General features: G+C 38.2%; 1 protein-coding gene across 2 annotated transcripts in view; it reads left to right on the top strand.

Moving 5' to 3' along the window:
• Window positions 1–4,861: 4,861 nt before the first annotated feature.
• CSTF2 (cleavage stimulation factor subunit 2) overlaps window positions 4,862–16,598 on the top strand; it is a 59,961-nt gene continuing 48,224 nt past the window's right edge. For both annotated transcript variants that reach the window (XM_060183041.1, XM_016194510.2), the window contains exons 1-7: window positions 4,862–5,011; window positions 6,277–6,355; window positions 6,753–6,922; window positions 7,572–7,708; window positions 9,555–9,674; window positions 9,790–9,924; window positions 13,455–13,578. In XM_060183041.1, the coding sequence (XP_060039024.1) occupies window positions 4,954–5,011; window positions 6,277–6,355; window positions 6,753–6,922; window positions 7,572–7,708; window positions 9,555–9,674; window positions 9,790–9,924; window positions 13,455–13,578 (823 nt within the window). In that variant the 5' untranslated portion in view covers window positions 4,862–4,953. The remainder of the gene's footprint in view (window positions 5,012–6,276; window positions 6,356–6,752; window positions 6,923–7,571; window positions 7,709–9,554; window positions 9,675–9,789; window positions 9,925–13,454; window positions 13,579–16,598) is intronic.

Raw genomic sequence — 16,598 nt, 5'->3', positions numbered from 1 at the left:
CTTAACCCACTGTGCCACCGCCCAGACACCTCTCCCTCTACTTTCTTCAAGTAATATACAAATTAAAACAGTTTTAAATAAAAAGTAAAATATAACCCAAAGCTGAATACTCTGAGTATTATTTATACTATACACATATCAAAAACCAGATGATATGGAATGAAAATTGAATAATAATGTTCAAGAGACATTAGAGAAATTATTAGAACTCCTTACATTACTCCAAGTGGTGTTTAAAATGTTATTTGGTGGAGTTGGGCAGTAGCGCAGTGGGTTAAGTGCACTTGGAGCAAAGCGCAAGGACCAGCATTAAGGATTCTGGTTGGAGGCCCCGGCTCCCCACCTGCAGGGGGATCGCTTCACAAGTGGTGAAGCAGGTCTGCAGGTGTCTTTTCTCTCCCCATCTTCCCCTCCTCTCTCCATTTCTCTGTCCTATCCAACAACAACGACATCAATAACAATAATAATAACAACCAGAATAACAAGGAAAACAAAAGGGGAAAAATAGCCTCCAGGAGCAATGGATTCGTGGTGCAGGCACCGAGCCCCAGCATAACCCTGGAGGCAAAAATTAAATAAATAAAAATAAATAAATAAATTTGATAAATGTTATTGGGGGGTTGGGCTGTAGTACAGCGGGTTAAGCGCATATGGCGTGAAGCGCAAGGTCCTGTGTAAGGATCCGGGATAGAGCCCCTGGCTCTCCACCTGCAGGAGGGTCACTTCACAAGCGGTGAAGCAGGTCTGCAAGTGTCTATCTTTCTCTCCCCCTCTCTGTCTTCCCTCCTCTCTCCATTTCTCTGTCCTATCCATCAATAACAACATCAATGGCAACAATAACAATAATGATAACAACATGGGTAAAAACAAGGGCAACAAAATGGGAAAAAACAGCCTCCGGGAGCAGTGGCATTCGTAGTGCAGGCACAGAGCCTCAGCAATAATCGTGGAGGAAAAAAAAAAGTTATTTGGGGGCTGGGTGGTGGTGCACCTGGTTGAGTACACATGATATAATGTGCAAGGAGCAGGGTTCAAGCCCCTGGTCCCCACCTGCAGGGGGAAAGGTTTGCTAGTGGTGAAGCAGTGTTTTAGGTGTCTGTCTCTCTCCCTGACTATCGCTCCCTACCCTCTCGATTTCTGGCTGTTTCTATACAATATTTCTGGCTGTTTCTATACAATAAATAAAGATAATCAGACAATGTTATTTGAATGACTAACATGAAAAGATATATGCACTTTCATAATTGCAGCCTTTGTTTACAATCGCAAAAATACAGAAACAACTTGTTTATCAATGCATAAAGAAATGTGGCATTTATACACTAGGGAATATTATTCTGTCATAAAAAGAAGGAACTCTTACTATTTGTGACAATATAAGACAGAGTGGTAAAGACACCAAAGCACAAATATGAATATACATGGGCCCTGGGTCAGATCAAGGTTGGAAGTCATTCTCTGCCTTAATTTAGCTTTCAAGTTCTATTCTCCCAACTATGACATCATCCTCTCAGATTATATGTTTAGTACACCTGTTAGCTTTCTAGCTCAAACAAAAATTACTAAAGTCCTGGGCTCCTAGGAACATACCTAAAATAGTCATCTTAAACTTCTTTTCATACTAGGGTCCCTTATTCTCATTGGCTCTATTACTACTCTTTGGTCACTATGTATTAAACATTTTGTCCCGCTTTATAACTTATTGCCTTTCAGCCAGCAAGTTGCAGATGCTGAATTCCATCCTGACCTCTCTAGGCAGATGGCCTAGCCAACGTGCCCCTGAACCTCACCTCTCCAGAACCCTACCCTATTAGTGACAGAAACAGGCAGAGGATATAGATGAACCTTTTCCACTCTAAAAAGAATTTTGGTTCATAGTCCCAGAGGAGAGAACTGTTAGAGGAAGATGACCAGAGGGCTCTGAACCCCAGTTACATCTGGACCTGGAATGCTTGTAACCGGGAACATTTATTTTTATATCATCACTGAAAAAGAAGAATCTGGAGAACCTGAGGAAGTCAAGTGCTGTTTCTCTTTTCTGAGAGGGAAGAGGAAAAATGAAGTACACTTGAAAGTTGTAATAAATGTAGGTGTAGCTTAGAAAGGAATTGATGGCAGGGCTATAGAAGTGAATAAAAATGGGATATATATATTTGTTGTTTTTTTTCCCAACACATGTCTATGACCTTGGGAGAACTCTGATGGTTACCAGTGGAGGAGTATGAGGGGCTCTGGGAGTGCTTTAGAATTATAAGCTTATTATCTTGTAAATCACTAGTTTAAAAAAGACACCATAGCACCTGAGCTTCCACACAGCAATGACACTCCCATGTGGTACAGAGAGGCTCAAACTTGGGCAACCTACAATGCAAGGCAGGCAATCTAAGAAGTGAGCTACCTCTTTGTCCCAAATGGAATCTCATTTATAGGTGGAATTTTAAAACAACAATAAAACCCCACAGAGAACACATTGGTGGATTGGTGATTGCCAGGAGCAGTAACTGGAAGGGTGTGAGAGAAACAAGTGTGGGTAGTCAAAAGGAACAAACTTTGAAGAAAGGACTTCTCACGGAAACTCTGATGGGATGACAGACCTATGACAGTGAGAACTGCTCCTCAGCAGAAGAATGTACAACAAGGTCAAGAGTAACACCAGAATTGACCCATCTATCTGATAGCCAGACCCGGTAGAAGCTTGCACTCTCCATATATAAGTATCTGCTCAGTGTAGTAACTCAGAAATTGGGCCATTTTTATAAGAGAAAAGATACGGGGGGAAATATCACATTAGGGAGTGGTATGTATTTTCTCCAGAAAGGGGACATGTGAACATTCAATTTTAGTAGAATTCCATGCCTAAATCTTTGAAAATTAGTGCTGACTAGAAGTAAAATTGAAATAGAAGAGATTATAAAAGTAGAATGGGACTGGGAATATTTTGCAAAGGTTATAGGACTTGCCTGTGAGAAATCCCAGGTTTGATCCTTAGCATAAATGATAGCCCAAGTTGAGTAGTTTTCTGGTAAAAAAATAAAAATAAATAAATAATAAGAATGACTTCTTGCTTTATAATTTTCTAAGAAAATGGAATTAAAATACTTATTCTATAAATGTCAGCACATCTTACTAGAAGTTTTATAAATGTTATCTTAAATAGCTCAGGAAGTGGTATAGTGGATTTCCTAAATTCTTAATAATAGACAATTTCTGCTAATAATTAATACAACTCACATTAGATTTGTAGATATAGAATCATGACTCAGGGAAAAAAATGGAAATGGAGAAACTAAAAAAAAAGGTTTTGACAAAATTATAGAATGTTAATGTCCATTGTAGCACTCTTGTGTTGACAGAAAAGTCATGCATGATGCTTTTTTTTTTCATAGAAATGTATGTCACAACTTTTCCAACAGTCCAATATAACTATAATATGTAAAACTACTGAATTTCAAAAAAGTATTATGAAAAATATTTTCATCAAAGTTGCATATTAAGAACAGGTTATTTTCATGTATAAATTCTGATACATTAAAAGTAGCCTTATAGTGTTATCTATAAAACTGAATAAAATACTTTTGAAGAAGTAATGAAGTTATAATGAATTAAGTTCTAATTCTTTTACTTAAGCTATAAGCTAAAATGTTTTAAATAATTATGTTGGTTCCTGGAAGTGGTGCACTTGGTTTAGCGCAATGAGCAGGGTTCAAGTCCCCAGTCCCCCATTTGCAGGGAGGGAAGCTTGACCTTGGAGAGAGGTGGAATGGTACTGCAAGTCTTTCTCCCTATGTCCCCTTCCCTCTCAATTCTCTCTGTCCTATAAAATATATGTAAAACAAAATAAAAATGGTCATATTTTGCCATTGGAATTTTATTTTCCATATATTTGTAATTAATATTTTCATATTCAGGAAAGTTTAAAATAATAGTAAATAAAAATAACAAACTTCACGATATAAAACAAAAGTCTTAGGGATGTAATGTTAAGCAGGGTGGAATTAATACAATATTAGTAACACCATGCAATATACTTGAGAGATGTGACATTAAGATGATGTCTCCTTTTGACATATTGGTCTTTTATACTTAAATAAGTATTATCTTTTGACCAAGTTAACTTTAATTTGAACACTATAAATGCAGATGTAAAACAAACAAACAAAAAACGTTGCTGAGACGGGTATTTTTGGGAATTTTTATTATTAGTGATTTAAGAGCGGTGTACAAAACTAAGATTTCGAGGGCAGTTTCACACACTTATATGGTATGTAGATATCACCGCCCCCTCCCTTCTAATAAACACCATAGTTCTTCAAAGTCTAATAAACAATATATATATTTTTTCCGCCTCTTGACCAACACCAAGCACATGGAGTGCAGAGGCTAGTAGGCAGACTCCAGTTTGGGGTCTGTTTTTCCTCTTAAGTCTATTCTCCCTTTGCCTCCCCCCTTTCCTCAGTTATATCAGAGCCTTGCTGAACACTCATCTCCGTACACTCACAGCTTTTACAAAATAAGCACACTGCTGGGGAAGAGTCAGTACATCCCTCCTCTAACTAGGCAGAATTAAAATGTAAGCAACATGGTAGTTAGCAAGTAACTTTCCTGTTATCATGGTTAAAGTCGCGGCCGCCATGTTTATCGTGGGCGAAGAAGACCTGCATTAGCCTAGAAGAAAACTGAGTACAGAAAAAACGTTAAAAAGTCTACAAACTAGTTTCCACCCGTTCAAGTCTGTTACGCCTCCTTTTTCAGTGGTAGTCCCGCCTAGAGACCGTGACTTGAGCCTTTCGGTACGCCGATCAGGCCATGACGTAATGACGTCGGGGGCGGGGCCAGCGGCCGCCCAGCCCTAGCGCTTCCGGCTCACGCGCCATTCTGAAGTACATTAGGCACTGGGCTCTTGCGCGGTGCGGAAGTGTACTGAGGAACATCGGAAGTCGTCTGAAGAGAGCGATGGCGGGTTTGAGTGTGAGAGACCCTGCGGTGGATCGGTCTTTACGTTCGGTGTTCGGTGAGAGTAATTCGTTGGAACCAAGCACCGGGGAGGGACTTTAAGAAGCAGGGAGCGGCGAGAAACGCCCCCTGTTCCTCATGAATCGCCACAAGAACCTATGATGATGGGTCGGGTGCAGTGCTACTTGACTATCCTGTGGGGCCGGCTACCAGCCTAGTGAACTCGGGGCAAAGTGATTCTCATTCCTCTGAAGGCTTATCTGCTTTTCCACGAAGCAGTTGAAGAAATTAAACTAGTATTCAGCTTTTATTCTTTTCTCCTTCCCCGAGCTTCAATTATTTTGTAGAAGTGAGGACTCCTTACAACTGTCCCGTACTGCTACTTGTTCCCTATCCAAAATTCGGGTTGTTTGCTGAGGGTATGGCCCCTGTCCCCCTGTGACCATTTACCACCTTCTCATAAGCACTTTCATCCTTTGCTTTTTCTCCATAACATTTTAGTTCCTCCACAGTGGTAGCGGCTACCTAGTAGCTTATGAATGAATGAATGAATGAGACCATGTCAAAGAAATGTTAGAGGATCGAATCTCTTATGTGTAATCCTTAGCCTAAATAGTTTTGAAGTCTGTGGCGATTTTAAAGCACCTTATGAAAGAGACATGACAGTTCAGAATAATTTTTAAACATCCTTCACTACATTCATGCTCTTTTTTTTTAGTGTGTGTATTTATAGAATTACAAATTTATGAGCTGGTTTAAAAAATTACAATGACTGTATTTTCACTGATAAAACTTTGCAGACGTTCACATAAAATACCAGTGCCAAAGTATTTAGCTTCGCCAAAGAAACACCTAGCACTTGGCAGTCTGTATGAGAACTGATAATTAGGAATACATATTGCTCTCCCCTTAAAAAAAATTATTCTTTATAAGAGAAGCAATTCAAGGGGCCGGCTGGTGGCATACCTAGTTGAGCGCATGTATTACAGTGCTCAAGGATCCGGGTTTGAGCCCCTGGTCCCCACCTGCAGGGGGAAAGCTTTGCGAGTGGTAAAGCAGTGCTGCAGGTGTCTCTCTGTCTCTCTCCTTGTCTATCACCCTCTTGATTTCTGGCTGTCTCTATCCAATAAATAAAGATGATAAAAAAATTTTTAAAAAAAGGAGCAATTCATTTCAGCAGACAAGATTTAAATCTTGTTTAATGGTGTTCATGGAACGGCGACTGGAGAAACACTGCACTTTAAGCCATTTATATTATCGATATAAGATGGCACAACAACATTATAAGCTCAGAATTTTAATGTTACTTGTTTTCTTCTTTAGTGGGGAACATTCCTTATGAGGCCACTGAAGAACAATTAAAAGATATATTTTCTGAGGTTGGACCTGTTGTTAGTTTCAGGTGAGAGTTCTTTTATTTCTTGTTGGCAGTTTCTTAAAAATTGCTCCCCTCTTATCCTATGGTTTAGTCAATGTTTCCTTTTTATAAATAAAAAATTTAAAAAATTGCAGATTTTATTCCTAGTAATAAATAACAAGTTTTTTTGGGGGAAACAACAAGAATTTACTTGCAGAAGTGAAAGTATAGATTAATAATATACTCTGATGGGGCTGGAGTCCTGTCTCAAGATAGGAGACAGCCAATACTAAGGTTTTTTTTTCTGGTAACTTTATTTTAGTGAGGCAATCAGATTTATAAGTATATTTGTTATATAGTGGACCAAATTAGAGCATAACAATGTTAATAGGAGTCCTGTGCCTGTGTAACATTTTGCCTGATACTTGGTTCTGCTCTCTAGGTTAGTGTATGATAGGGAGACAGGAAAGCCAAAAGGCTATGGCTTCTGTGAATATCAAGACCAAGAGACTGCACTTAGTGCCATGAGAAACCTGAATGGGCGTGAATTCAGTGGGAGAGCACTTCGTGTGGACAATGCTGCCAGTGAAAAGAACAAAGAAGAGCTGAAGAGTGAGTATAAATCCAGGCTTTATGCAATCAGTAGACATTTGACTTAAGATTTTTCAATTATTATGTTCTATTATCTGCTGAAATAATCAACCTACACAACTTTAGTTAAATAGCCTGAGGTACTTATGTTAGTGAAGTTCGTATCTGAAAAATAAGGTAAAGTTACATTAGAAGTTCTTTGTTTTTCACAGAGTTGATTTATAGGTGACAATGACTTCAGCTTCACCAAACCATTGGTAATGTGAACTGTCATAATTGTTTGCCACTTATATTCAACTACTTTACGGGACATTGGAATACTAAGATAGTCTAAAAGTCTTTTTTCCCCTTAAGGTAATCCATTTGGGAATTCCATTTTGAAATGTGTTTTGCTTCTGAAAACTTATTTAAGGAAAGTGCTATCCCTAGTTCTTAACTTTGGTTATCATTCTTCTAAATGATCTTGGTTTCGGTTCTAGAGAATTTAAAGTTACCACTGGTTATTACAGTAGCTCTGGAAAGTAAATACAGTAAGCCCTCATTTGATATCATTGATAGGTTCTTAGAAACTGACTTTGAATGAATAATGTTATTTATGGATTTGTTGTACTTCAAATTATTTAACGCTTTATTTTGTCTCATTCACAATTTTGTGCTTTTCTCTTATCAGGCCTTGGCACTGGTGCCCCTGTCATCGAATCGCCTTATGGAGATACCATTAATCCTGAGGATGCACCTGAATCCATTAGCAAAGCAGTTGCCAGTCTTCCACCAGAACAAATGTTTGAGCTTATGAAACAAATGAAGGTGGGAAGGGGTGTTAAGTTATGAATTTTTGCTGAATCAAATCACGTAAGATTTTGGGGGCTGGGTGATAGAACACTTCACTGAATGCACATGTTGCAATGCATAAGGACCCAGGTTTGAACCCCCATCCCCATCCCCACCTGTAGGGAGGAAGCTTTGTGAGTGGTGAAGCAGTGCTTTGTCTCGCTGTTTCTCTCCTTTTTTAATTTATTTTTTTGCCTCCAGGGTTATCACTGGGGCTCTGTGCCTATACTGTGAATTCACTGCTCCTGCAGCCTATTTATTTATTTATTTATTTATTTATTTATTTATAGGACAGAGAGAAATTAAGAGGGGGGGAAGATAGAGAGAGAAACATACCTGCAGACTTGCTTTACTACTTGTGAATTGATTCCTGTAGGTGGGGAGCAGGGGGCTTGAACAAGGATCCTTGTGCTTTGTATTATGTGCACACTACCTCCCGATCCCCTCTCTCTTTTTTCTGTCTCCCCCTTACCTCTTGATTTCTAACTGTCTCTGTCCAATAGATAAATATAATATTTTTTTAATCACATAAGATTTTCAATGAGTTGGTCATAAAATTAATGAAAATTATTGTCTGGTCTCAATTAGAAAGTGTATCTTTTTTTTTTAACAGTCAAACTGCACCTTGGGTAGTACAGACAGTCGGGTGGTAGTGCAGCGGGTTAAGCGCAAGTGGTGCAAAATGCAAGGACTGGCTTAAGAATCCTGGTTCAAGCCCCTGGCCCCCCACCTGCAAGGGAGTCGCTTCACAAGCGGTGAAGTAAGTCTGCAGGTGTCTATCTTTCTCTCCTCCTCTGTCTTCCCCTCCTCTCCATTTCTCTGTCCTGTCTTAACAGCGACATCAATAACAACAACAATAATAACTACAACAACAATAAAAAACAAGTCCAACAAAAGGGAAAATAAATAAATAAAATTTTTAAAAAGTAGGTAGCACAAATGTTTATTAGCATAATGCCTGGCACACTGAATGTTTGATAAAAAGCAGAGGTTGCAACATTCATGAAAATAATGGCTATTTCTGGCATCTTGCCACTATGAAAACTAAGTCTGGACTTTACAACTAGCCAGAACTCCCTGCTAGCCTAGCAAACACAAATCACACCTAAATGTGGCCTTCACCCTGCAGAAAAATCCCAGAAGACAGCTGTTTCCTGTAATCAAAGAAAAAGGTATAAGGATTGAGGAAATGATGACTTGTGTGAGATTTGAGATGTTTAACAATATTGAGCTGGACCCAGGTAATGCTGCACTTGAACATGCTACCATGTACAAGGACCAGGGTTCAAGTCCTCTCTCCACCTGTAGGGTGGAAGGTTTATAAGCCATGAAGTAGGTCTGCAGGTATCTTTCTTTCTGTTTCCTTCTCTATCTCTCTTCACTTCTCAATTTTTCTCTGTCCTATCAAGTTAAAAAATAGAAAAAAAATATTGTGCCTTGGTTTCCTCATCTGTAAAGTCAATATTTTGGAAGAAATGGCTTATAACTAAAAACAGACAAACAAAAAAACCCAGTAAAGTACCACTTTGGGTCAGGGAAATAGCACATCAATAGTTTATAAGACTTGGCATAAAAAAAAGTGTTATTATTAAATGGTGGTATTTTGTTATTTGAAATGCCTCTTCGCCCTCTTGCCTTCCGTGACCAAGAATGTATATACTAAAAAAAATAAAAATAAAAAATAATGTATATACTATGCAATAACCCAAGTTAACTTTAAAGGTCTCTGGTATATTATAATTTTCGGATGGGAATGGTTCTAATTCACTGTAATTTTCTGAATAACTGTTGAGCCTGAAAATGAATCTGTTTACTTTCTTAGCTTTGTGTTCAGAATAGTCCCCAGGAAGCACGGAATATGTTGCTTCAGAACCCCCAGCTGGCTTATGCTTTGCTGCAAGCACAAGTAGTGATGAGAATTGTGGATCCAGAGATTGCCCTGGTAAGTCCTTCTGGTACTTTCATGAAAATGCTATTGTAAACTTGGAGTGGGGCTGGAACTATCTCATTTCTTTGTTTAATAGGCAGCTTATAGTTTTATCTTTTTCACTTCTTAGAAAATTCTTCATCGCCAGACAAATATCCCACTGATTGCAGGCAACCCTCAGGGAGTTCACAGTGCTGGACCTATCTCAGGACCTAATGTGGTAATGAACCAGCAGAATCCTCAGGTCTCTCAGGCCCAGTCATTGGTAGGACATTGTTTTCTTTCATCTGTCTTAGGAGCCTATATTAAAAGAAGCAGCGAAAATAACTGCAAGTTGCATGCACAAAATATTTTTCTGGTTGCAAAGTACATAACATCTGAATAAACAGATTTGGTTCCAAGTTAGTTGAACAAAAAGATTCTTCCAAGGCCAGCAAGATAGTTCATCTGAATAGTGTCCCTGTTTTATCATGCATGTGACTGAGGTTCTAGCTTGGTCCCCACTGCACTGTGGGAAGCCTTGCTTCTGTGATATTTTTCCCTTTGTTCCTCTGTCTATCTCTAACTCTGTTTTTTGAACTGAACAGTATAGATTCAGAGCAGTGAAGCCCATAGTTATCACAGAAAAGATTCAGTGTACTTTTTTTTTTTTTTAAGATCGAGACTGAGAGTGAAAGAGACCACAACACTGAACCTTCCTTCAGTGTGGTGGGAGCCAGACTTGGACCTTGGTTACATACATGGCAAAGCAGTACACTGTCCAAGGAGCTATTTCACTGATCCATCAGTATACCCTTTTTAATAAACTAATTTTGTGTGTGTGCATATGTGACATTATTTGTTCTTCCATATACATTATTTCACTTAATAGAAGAATTACATGATGTTTGCACTCTTAGGATCTCTATTCTTTTTTAAAAATGTTTTTATTATCTTTATTTATTTATTGGAAAGAAATAGCCAGGAATTGAGAGGAAGGGGGAGATAGAGAGGGAGATAGAGAGACACCTGCAGTTCTGCTTCACCACTTGTGAAGTTTTCCCCCTGCAGGTGAGGATCAGGGGCTTGAACCCTGGTCCTTGCGCATTGTACCATGTGCGCTCAACATGGTGCACACCACCCAGCTCCAATGATCTCCATTCTTATCACTATAAAAAGTAAAGCTTAGGGGCTGGGTAGTGGTACACTTGGTTGAGTTCACACATTATAGTATGCAAAGACACAGCTTCGAGACTTCCCACTTGCAGGGGGAGGCTTTACGAGAAATGAAGCAGTTCTACAGATGTCTCTTTCTCTCCCACCACCTCTCTTTTTCCCCTCCTTCCCCTCCATCCCCTCTGTCCCTCCCTCAATCTTTCCCCTTCCCTCTCAATTTTTCTGTCTATCTAAAATAGTAGTTTTTGACCCAGGAGGTAGCACAGTGCAAAGAGGTAGATATGGAATCCAGAGTTTAATCCTTGGAAACACACATGCTAGACATGATCTGGTGCTCACTGTCTCGTGCCCTTGCTCCCCCCCTCAATTCTTTCATTAAGAATTTTTAAAAAATATTATTTATTTATTCCCTTTTGTTGCCCTAGTTTTTTTTTTTTTTACTGTTGTAGTTATTATTGTTGTTGATGTCATCGTTGTTGGATAGGACAGGGAGAAATGGAGAGAGGAGGGGGAGAGAAAGATAGACACCTGCAGACCTGCTGCACTGCCAGTGAAGCAACTCCCCTGCAATTGGGGAGCCGGGGGCTCAAACCAGGATCCTTATGCCAGTCCTTGCATTTTGTGCCACATGCGCTTAACACGCTGTGCTACCACCTGACTACCAAGAATGTTTTTTTTAAGTCAAGCTCACTTTCTAGATGTGACACCAAACCATTAAGTCATACAGATTAATTTGAATACTGACAGATTCCACTATAGAGAATAATAGACACCAAAGACAAATGGGAATATGAGGAAAAGTATTTGAAACACATGATATGGGCAGCATGCTTCTTAATAAATAGCCCTTAGTTGTGTTAAAATGCTTATTAGTATATTATCATGGTGAAAAATTGGAAGCATTCTAAAATGTACATCAGTGAAAGAATGGAGAAAATGTCATATGTTTATCCAATAACACACTATATAACAGAAAAACAAACTACATGTGTCAACATGAGAAACTTTTTAATTAAAAACATAATTCCAATAGCAGTTAAGATGAACTAGAATAACTCAAAAAATGTTAATGGGGGCTTGGGTGGTAGCACACTCAATTGAGCACACATGTTAGTATGCTAAAGGACCTGGGTTAAAGCCCCTGGTCCCCGCCTACAGAGGGGAAGCTTTGCTAGTCATGAAGTAGTGCTATACATGTCTCTCTCTCTCCCTCTCTATGTATCCTTCTCTCTTCATTTCTCTCTCTCCTAGCAGATAAAGGGGAAAATTACCACCATGAGCAGTGGATTTGTTGTACAGGTATTGAGTTCTGGTGATAACCTTGTTGGCAATATAAATAAACATGTTAAATAAGTCTTGAAAAAATGTTAATAGGATTGGCAAGATAGCTTACCTAGAGGGTGTGTGCTTTACCCTGTATTTGATCCAGGTTTGAACAACATTACTGTGGGAAGCTTTTGTGCTGTGATGGCTTTCCCTCTGTCTCTCCATTTCCTATCCAGAAATGTCATACCAGAGTGGTTAAGCCTAAGTGACAATAAAAATATTTGTATTTGTAGTATACAAGAGATAATCTGGTTATTTTTTTTTCTTTTTTTTTTTTTTTTTTTTTTACCAGAGCACTAATCAGCTCTGACTTATGGTGGTGTAGGGGATTAAACCTGGGACCTCAGAGCTTCAAGCATGAGAGTCTTTCTTTGGATGACCATTATGCATCTACCCCCCCCCCAATATTGTTTACTTTAGTCATCTGTATTCCACATGTGAACAGATCATCTGGTAGTTCTTCACCTGTTTACTTATTTCACTCAGCATAATCACCTCCAGTTCTATTTTTCCCCAAGTGTTACAGTCTTTTTTGTTTGTTTGTTTTTTCCATTGTGTTGCTGTTGCTGTTGTTGGATAGGACAGAGATTGAGAGGAGGGAGAGAAAGACACCTGCAGACTTGCTTCACTGCTTGTGAAGCGACCCCTATGCAGATGGGGAACCAGGGGTTCAAACAGGGATCCTTGCACCACCGCCTGTCCTCCACAATCTTTTCCTATTTGATTGTAGGGTAGTATTGAGCTCTTTCTACTCCAAGGGACTGCTCAGTTATCTGAGAAATACACAAATAAAAAACATTTCCTTCCCCTTTAGGAGTTTCAGTCTTGCATTAGACGTTAGAATTTCTCTCTAAATCATAATTATATCTAAGTATAGAGATTAGAAAAGATTGGTGAAATAGAATTTTCCTCTTAAAAGTGTGACTTTTCATAAGTCACTTTTAAAGAAGTTTCATACCCCTCTTAGTTCCATTGGGTTCAAGGTGCTTTTGTAGTTTATGCTGATTGCCGGCCTTGAATCATGACTTCAGTAATAAGTGCTATTTAGCTATCTTAACATTGAGACAGGATTTGTCAGTCGTCTGGTTTTAGACTGGTGCATCTTATTTGTGTTCTGTATAGCCAGAATCACTACGTATTGCAACTCTTATTCAAAATGCATTATGAATATTATGCTGCATGAGACATACTATAAAAAAGAATATTTGATAGAATATTTGGAGATATCAGTTTTATCAGAAAGTCTTTCCAGATCATAGACTTTGTCCAGTTCCCACAGAAACATGTACATACTTTTTCTGTTCTCTTGATCAGAGTGGAATACATGTCAATGGTGCACCTCCTTTGATGCAAGCTTCTATGCAGTCTGGACTTCCAGCACCAGGGCAAATGCCAACTGCTGTGACAGGACCTGGTCCTGGTTCCTTAGCTCCTGGAGGTATGTTTTTTGTAGAGTTTTAACCATTTTGATATTTTGCTAAAGTCTTTCACAGTAAAATCTAAGGCAAAATTTAGCCAATTTATTATGTAGTGATATATTGTTGTAAAGTTAGTATACAGAAAGTGTATGTCCTTGGTGGATGAATTGATTGATTTCTTACATGCATAAAGTATATATCAGATGAGAGCAGAAAAAAATTATAAAGTGAAAAAGTATAGTAAAACATCTAAATTAAGGGAAAGGTGGAGTGAAGGGAAAACAGTACAAAGCTAAATGTCATTATAAGTAAAAAGTAAATAATGAACCTAGAGCAAGATGGAAGTACTAAAATCTAGTAAGATGGTTTTATTCCACTCAATCTGAATGAACTGAATTACCCTATTAAAAGTCAGGGAATTTTAAGTTAAAAACCACTTAAGTGAAGCAAGCATAAAATATATGGTCACATTTGTTACTATATTTAATAGATATAAGATCATATTTTATTAAATTTAATCAGATCAATCAACAGAATGAAAACTAATTTCAATAATTAATGTTCTCCAGAAAATTAATAAATTTTTTAAAAGAGAAAGGGGTAAAGCTGGAGAGATAAATCACTTGCTAGGTTGCCTGCATTGTTAAGTCCATGACTCATGTTCGAGCCTCAGCACCAGATGGATGAGAGATTCTATGGCAAAAAAAAATAATGATAATAATACTCTTTATTAACTGGAGCTCTGAAATTGCAGATGTATGAGGCCTTGGTTCCACAAAAAAGGGGAGGAAATAGTTTTCCATTTTATTTTTAATTTATTTTTTCAGACCATTTTTAGTTGTAATTAATAATGTGTTACAAGATTGTAAGATTTCATTGTATAGTTCTACACCACGCATAACACCAGTGTTCTCATTCCCCACCCTTCCTCCTCCCAAAAATAACCACCATAGTTCTCACAAAGCCTTAGAAACACTTTGCTTTCTTTCTTTTCATTAGGAATAAGATGGAATCTCAATATAGTTTTAATTTGTAGTTTTCTAATAATAAGTGAAGTGAAGCATTCCTTAATTTGTGTGTGGGCCATATATGGCAATTCATTTGAAAATTGTTTAGTTCTGTGGCACACTGTTTTATTGGGTTATTTTTACTTCTTCTGTAGATATTTATAAATTCTGCATAGATGTTTGATATCAGTCACTTTTCAGATATGTGATGTGCAAATCTTCTAAATTTACTGGATTGCTTGGTTATCTTGTATAGTGGGCTTTTGGTGTGCTTTTTTTTATGAATAGAGGCTTTTTAGTTTTTCAGTCCCATTTATTTACTCTTGTTTTCATATTCCATGTCCATGGAGTTGACTCTTTAAATATTAAATATATCTTTGACATAAAGAAAGATCCTGCAGTGTTTCAATGATATTTTAGAGTTTCTGATCTAACATCCAGGTATTTGATCCATTTTTATTTGATTTTGGTATATCTACATGTAGCTGTCCAATTTTCCCAGCATCATTTACTGAAGAGAACTTCTTTACCCCAATTGAATTGTTTTGCCCCCTTTGTCATATGTTAGGTGATTGTGTATGTGTAGGTTCATTTCTCGGTTCTCAATCCTGCTCCATTGATTCAAGTGTCCGTTTTTATTCTAGTACCATGCTATCTTGATTACTATTGCTTTGTAGTATAAACTAAAGTTGAGGAGAGTGATACTTCTATTTTTTTCCCTTTTCCCTCAGAAATGCTTTGGCTTCTCATGGTTTTTGTAGTTCCACACAAATTTTTGACAAGTGTTCAATTCCCTTGAAAAATGTCATTGGGATCATTATAGGGATTGCATTGAAATTGTAAATTGCTTTAATAAAATGACCATTTTTTTAATTTAATTTTTTATTTGTGATTAAAAGTAGGTTACAAGATTAGAGATTGCAGTATATAGATCCACATCACACCCACCACCAGAGTTCTGTATCCCTACCCTCTCTCCTTCCAAAGATAACTGTGATAGTTCTCACAGACTTAGAAACAGTTTGCTTGCTTCTGCTTTTTTTTTTTTTTTTTTCAAATGTATGTGTATCAGATCTCTAGATTTCACATGAGTCGAACTATCTGGTCATTGTCTTTCATCTCTTATTCGGTAAGCATAATCACCTCCAGTTCCTTCCATTTTGTCCCAAAGGACACATATCTTTTTTTTTTCTACTTTCCCTTTTTGTTGCCCTTGTTTTTCATTGTTGTTGTAGTTATTGTTGTTGTTACTGATGCTGTCGTTGTTGGATAGGACAGAGAAATGGAGAGAGGAGGGGAAGACAGTGGGGAGAAAGATAGATACCTGCAGACCTGCTTCACTGCCTGTGAAGCGACTGACTCCCCTGCAGGTGGAAAGCCGGGGGCTCAAACCGAGATCCTTATGCTGGTCCTTGCGCTTCACGCCACGTGCGGTTAACCTGCTGCGCTACCGCTCGACTCTCATCATCTTTTTTTTGATTGCAGAGTAGTAGTATTTCATGGAATATATATCCTACAATTTCTCTTTCTCTTTTAACATTTTATTTTATTTGGTAGAATAGAGAGAAATTGAGAGGGAATGGAGATAGAGGGGGGAGAGAGAGACAGGGAGACACCTGCAGACATGCTTCACTGCTTGTGATACTTTCCCCCTGTAGGTGGGGTCCAGGGGTTTGAACCCAGGTCCTTATTCATGGTAATATGTGCACCTAACCAGATGCGCCACCATCTGGCCCCTCCTATAACTTCTTTAGCCAGTCATCTGTTGGTGGGCATCTAGGGTGCTTTCACTCAGTTTATTGTGGAAAATGTAGTTATAAACATAGAGGTGCATATTTCCCTTCAAATTAGTGTTTCAGTGTCCTTTGGACAAATGCCTAAGAGTGCTATCATCGGATAATTCCATTTTTATTTGTTTAAGGACTCTCCATACAATCTTCCAAAAGGGTTGCACCAGTTTGCATTCCCACCAGCAGTGTAGCAGAGTTAATTTTTTCTCCACAACCTCAATACCTGTCATTTCCTGATTTGCT

The sequence above is a fragment of the Erinaceus europaeus genome, chromosome X (genome assembly GCF_950295315.1).
Source record: "Erinaceus europaeus chromosome X, mEriEur2.1, whole genome shotgun sequence".
NCBI lineage: Eukaryota > Metazoa > Chordata > Mammalia > Eulipotyphla > Erinaceidae > Erinaceus > Erinaceus europaeus.
This window is presented reverse-complemented; position numbering and strand designations above follow the sequence as displayed.